The sequence below is a fragment of the Pristis pectinata genome, chromosome 12 (assembly GCF_009764475.1).
Source record: "Pristis pectinata isolate sPriPec2 chromosome 12, sPriPec2.1.pri, whole genome shotgun sequence".
Lineage (NCBI taxonomy): Eukaryota > Metazoa > Chordata > Chondrichthyes > Rhinopristiformes > Pristidae > Pristis > Pristis pectinata.
In genome coordinates, this window is record NC_067416.1 from 49,812,969 (window position 1) to 49,818,968 (window position 6,000).

The following is a 6,000-nucleotide window of genomic DNA, read 5'->3' on the forward strand; positions in this document are numbered from 1 at the left end:
GTCCATCATGGACTGCTTCCTAAATACCTCCTGGGTTACACAGTGGTGCAAGCTAGTAGAGAAACAAAGGACTGCAGATGCTGGATCTCGATGGAAATCTATCGATGGATAGATCCAGGTAAAGTAACGGGCCCGGTGGGAGAGTCCAGGGGGGAGAAGAGGGCTGGAGGCAGGAGAACGGGTCATTAGGAGGGGGAGAGGACTCCTTACCGAAGAAGGAGGTGGAGGAGAAGGAGCTCGGCATCGTGCCGGGCACGGAATTCATTGAGGTGGGGGTCCGGAAAAAAGCCCGGCACGATGCCAAGCTCCCCACCTCAATGAATTCCGTGCACGGCATGATGCTGAGCTCTTTTCCCTCCACCTCCGTGCCTCCTTCTTCGGTAAGGAGTCCTCTCCCCCTCCTAATGACCCGTTGTCCCCCCTCTAGCCCTCTTCTCCCCCCTGGTCTCCCCCCACCGGGCTCGTTACCCTCCCTGGATCTATCCATCGATAGATTTCCATCGAGATTCCATGGGCAACTGTCGGCGCGACATCAGCTGTCTTGACTTTTCTGCTCCCCTCACCTACTCCAACCTCACCCCTTCTGAACGCTCTGCTCTCCACTCCCTCCACACCACCCTGACATTGTCATCCATCATGTTTTTCATTCACACAGCTAGTAGCGCTGCTTCCTCGCAGTACCAGAGACTCGGGTTCAATCCTGACCTCAGGACCTGTCTGTGTGGTTTGCACGTTCTCCCTGTGACGGAGTGGGCCTCCTCTGCATGTTTTGCTTTCCTACTACATCCCAGATATCTGGGTCAGTAAGTTAATCGGCCAATGCAAATTTCTCCCAGTGTGCTGCAGGTGAATGGCAGAATCTGGAGAGAGTTGACACAATACAGGGAGAATGGAATTAATGTAGGATTCGTGTAAGTGGGCATTTTATGGTCAGCACAGACTCGATGGGTCTGTTTCCGTACTGCATCCCTCTAAGACTGAGGCTAAATAAATGACTTTTGATTCACAATATTCCATTGCCAAATGTTTCTGCAACACAAGCTAGCCACAAATAAAAATCCCCCAAGGCCTTTAGAAGTTCCTTTATCTGCAAAATACAAGAACAGATGTGGCTCTGCCACCACCTTTTAAGTTTTCCATTCTGTGACACAGGCCTTAAGGATCGCACAATACTTTCTCAAACCTGAACTGGGGTGGAATAAACAGATAACCTTAAAAACCACTGTTGGTGGATGAAACGCCATATGGAGTCCAGGGGAGAGATGTAGCTATATCGAGCTTTCATTTGAGCATGTGGGGAGGTGCTCTGATGGGATTCGGTTGGATGACGATTGACAGCCGGCAGATAGTGCCAGTGGTGTTTTTCAGCAGTGATAATGACCATGAATGGTACTGTTAGTGGATAGGTGACCACCTTAGTCCATCCCACTTGCCCAATATGATGTTCTGCACTCACTGCATGTAGGCCAGGTTAGGAAGACTTTATTCCCTTCACTGACATCAGGTTCCAAACTCGGAGTGTCTTGTGACTTACAGTTCCCATCTATCGAGTTTCTCTTCACCCATCCCAATTCTAAAATTACATTCATAGAGATACGGCAAAGAACCAGGACCTTCAGCCCAAGTCCACGCCAAACATCGACCACTCACTTACACTAATCTTACATTAATCCCGTTTTTTATGTTCCCTGCAAACTTATCCACTCGCCCTAAAATTGTATCACTCACCTACACTCTGAGGAGTAATTTATAGTGGCAAATTGTCCTACCATGCCACATCTGCGGGATGTCAGTGGAAACGGGAGCACCCGGAGGAAAACTCGCATAAGTCACAGGGAGAACATGCAAACTCCACACAGGTAGCACTGGAGGGCAGGATTGAACCCGGGTCTCTGCCAATGTGAAGCGGTGACTCTTCCAGCTGTGCCACCCTTACAGTGCCAAATGTCCTTATCCAAATGTTCTCAGGCTAACGTCCACCTCTCCAACAGCCAATATTGAACTGCTGACCCTCCTATTCCTGAATCTCTTAGCCCCTTGTGCATTGTTATATTACAATTCCTAATAATGTAGAATATATACTTAAGACTGTTGCTTATACAATTAGTAATTCTTCATACTTAAATTGCAGTCCATTCTGGGCTATTCTGATTAACATACAATAAGTGTATTAAAGGGTGGTGTTCATGGTAAATATGTTTCTAAGGTTGAGCGAGCTAGGGCTTTTCTCTTTGGAGAGAGGTGACTTGATAGAGGTGTACAAGATGATAAGAGGCATAGATCGAGTGGACAGTCAGAGACTTTTTCCCAGGGTGACAATGGCTAACACGAGGGGACATAATTTTAAGGTGAATGGAGGAAGGTATAAGGGGGATGTCAGAGGTAAGCTTTTCTTCTTACACGGGAGTGGTGGGTGCGTGGAACGCACTGCCGGCAGAGGTTGTGAGGGCAGATACATTGGGGACATTTAAGAGGCTCTTAGGTAGCCCTCCATTTCTCTATCATTCATGTGTCTACAGTATGTGGGAGGGAAGGGTTAGATAGAAATTAGAGCAGGATAAAATGTCAGCACAACATCGTGGGCCAAAGGGCCTGTACTGTGCTTTAATGTACTATGTCTACTTCCCTGCTTAACTATACCTAAGACTATTACCCAAGAATAACACTGATCTTCATATGCAAACTATTGTGTTTTCTGCCCCTCTGTGAATATCTGCACAATTTTCATGCCTCTTCAATTTCTCATCCATAGAAGTTTCCTTCCATTCCTCTATATCTTCAGAGGATTCAAAAAACCTTTGGACCGATCAGAATTTCTCAGGCATCTTCCATTTTTCCCTGGATCAGGCCCCATATTGGATGCCAATAAATCTGTACCAGAGTGACGCTCTTGAATTTGACCTGAACCCATCTGGGCAGGTGAAACTGATCGAGGCTCACAAGCAGTGAAAATGAATGATGAAATGAAAGTAGAGTCACGGAGCACGGAAACAGGCCCTTTGGGCCACAGACAAAACACTGACTGTCAAGAACCAACCCAATTTTAAAATTTCCCCACATCCCCATTAATTCCTTCCTGATTCTCCACTCACTGTTTACAGTGGCCAATTGATCTACCCATTCGCACATTTTTGGGACATGTGAAGAAACTAGAGCATCCGGGGGAAACCCATGCAGTCAGAGGGAAACATGCAAACTCCACATGGACAGTGCCAGAGACCTGGATTGAACCCAGGTCAATGGAGCTATGAGGCAGCAGTCCTACTTACAGTCCAATGTAGTTTATTATGTTTACAAATAAGGTATAAAAACAAATCTTCTATTGCCTTTGATGTGGTTTCCTTTCAACAAAATCCTCACGTACAATTCTCTTTAACACCATTTGACCTTTGAACACCAGTCAGCCTGGCTATCACTCAGAGGAGTCTGATCCCTTATGTACAATGGATCAATCCTGCCCATAGTTTTCTTGCTAGGTTGCTAAAGTTTGGCAGGAACCCTCTCTTTTATAATACAAAAATCACACCGTGACAATTTGACTGGAATTACAGTCCATTTTGGCCTGGGCTGTACGTGGACCCTCGGCACCTGAAGTCTGGTAATAAACCCAGAATATTCAGCTGCTGAATATCTGAAGACCAAAGGTTCCAGCTCAAAACTCGGCACATCCCAGGCTGCTGGGTTCTCAAGCTAATTGATTTGATTTATTTACCGTAGATTTTCCTTGTTTATTAATTCATAAGATGCAAATATCACTGGTAACACTGATATTTATTCTTCACCCCAAATTATCTCTTTAACCTCAAAGGCAGTGGAGATCCTTCACTGGAGGATTTTTACCACAATCCAAAGGTTTCATGGCTCTTAATAAAGCTCATAATCCCATTTTGGCACCCAGGGGATTGTCATCTCTGGTTAAAGTGTCCGGGCCCCTGCTGACTAGTCCAGTAATTTAACTCTATCCTTCCATACTCATGAGAGAGATTCACACTATAAAATGTTCAAATGTTGCTAACGTTGGCAGAAACATACTGCAGCTCCAGCCAATCTTGGGTGTGATCAATGGCTGCAGTAACTCCTGCAATCACTTGTCAACTCGCTGGTGTTTAAATATTCCAGATATGGCATATTTAATCCTTCTCCCCAGTGTGAATTCGCTGGTGCGTCAGCAAGGAGAATAAGCAAGCGAATCCCTTCCTGCACCCCTAGTGGACAAATGGCCTCTCGTGTGAGTTCGCTGATGTGTCACCAGGTGTGATGCCTGAGTGAATCCTTTCCCACATTTGGGGCACACAAACGGCCTCTCTCCAGTGTGAATCCGCTTGTGTGTCACCAGGTGTGATGCCAGAGTGAATCCCTTCCCACATTCAGAGCAAATGAATGGTCTCTGTCCGGTGTGAAATTGATGGTGTCTCACCAAGTGGGATGCCAGAGTAAATCCTTTCCCACATTTGGAACAAATGAACGGCCTCTCTCCAGTGTGAATCCGCTTGTGTGTCACAAGGTGCGATGCCTGAGTGAATCTCTTCCCGCACTCAGAACAGGTGAACGGCTTCTCTCCAGTGTGAACTCGCTGGTGGGTCACCAGGTTGACTGAGTGAGCGAATCCCTTCCCGCACTCCGTGCACTTGAACGGCCTCTCTCCAGTGTGAATACGTTGATGTGCCACCAGGTCAAATGACCGAGTGAATCCCTTCCCACATTCGGAGCAGATGAACGGTCTCTCTCCAGTGTGAATCCGCTGGTGTGTCAACAGATTGGATGACCGAGTAAACCCCTTCCCACACTCGGTGCAGGTGAACGGCCTCTCCCCGGTGTGGACCCGCTGATGGGTCAGCAGGTCACTGGGTCGCTTAAAGTTCTTCCCGCAGTCAGGGCACTGAAGTGGATTCATGGCTGTGGAGACAGGAGGGCGTGAACAGGGGGGTAAGGCAGTGAACTCCTTCCCACTCACACAGCGGCTGAAGGTCCCTCCCCGGCCGGTCCGGACGCTTAGAGCTGAGCGCCGGGTCGTGGATCAAGTCAACGCCGAGGCTGCACCGAATCCTGGGCCCAAGGAGAAGCTCCCGTCGGGGGCAGAATGGGTGCGAGCTCCAGAAAGACAGCGGGCCGCCGCGCTGGGACGGTCCCGGCTCATCTCCCCTCCCCCCCTCCGCTCCCTTCCTCCCCCTCCCCCTCCCCTCCCCCTCCCTTCCCCTCCCTCCTCCCTCCCCCTCCCTCCCCCCTCCCCCTCCCTCCCCCTCCTCCCCCTCCCCCCCTTCCCCTCCCCTCCCCCCTCCCTCCCCTCCCCCCTCCCTCCCTCCCCTCCCTCCCCCCCTTCCCCTGCCCTCTCCCCTCCCTTCCCCTCCCTCCCCCTCCCTCCCCCTCCCCCCCTTCCCCTCCCTCCCCCTCCCCCCTTCCCCTCCCCTCTCCCCTCCCTTCCCCTCTCCCCTCCCTCCCCTCTCCCCTCCCCCTCCCCTCCCCCTCCCTTCCCCCCCTCCCCTCCCCCTCCCTTCCCCCCCCTCCCCTCCCCCTCCCTTCCCCCCCTCCCCCTCCCCCCCCCTCCCCCTCCCCCCTCCCCCTCCCCCCCTCCCCCTCCCCCCTCCCCCTCCCCCCCTTCCTCCCTCCCCCTCCCCCCCTTCCCCTCCCCTCCTCCTCCCCCCCCTTCCCCTCCCTCCCCCTCCCCCCCTTCCCCCTTCCCCTCCCTCCCCCTCCCCCCCTTCCCCTCCCTCCCCCTCCCCCCCTTCCCCTCCCTCCCCCCTCCCCTCCCCCCCCCTCCCCTCCCCCTCCCCCCTTCCCCTCCCTCCCCCCCTTCCCCTCCCTCCCCCTCCCCCCCTTCCCCTCCCTCCCCCCTCCCCTCCCCCCCCTCCCCTCCCCCTCCCCCTCCCCCCTTCCCCTCCCCCTCCCCCCTTCCCCTCCCTCCCCCCTCCCCCCCTTCCCCTCCCTCCCCCTCCCCTCCCCTTCCCCCTCCCCTCCCCCTCCCCTCCCCCCCTCCCTTCCCCCTCCTCCCCCTCCCCTCCC

At 52.4% G+C, this 6,000-nt stretch overlaps 1 protein-coding gene across 1 annotated transcript in view; it reads right to left on the minus strand.

The window, feature by feature from the left end:
• The window catches only part of LOC127576396 (zinc finger protein 665-like), a 62,934-nt gene extending 57,835 nt beyond the window's left edge, over positions 1–5,099 (minus strand). The window contains exon 1 of the mRNA XM_052026908.1: positions 4,171–5,099. Within this exon, the coding sequence (XP_051882868.1) occupies positions 4,171–4,894 (724 nt within the window). The 5' untranslated portion in view covers positions 4,895–5,099. The remainder of the gene's footprint in view (positions 1–4,170) is intronic.
• Positions 5,100–6,000: the final 901 nt, after the last annotated feature.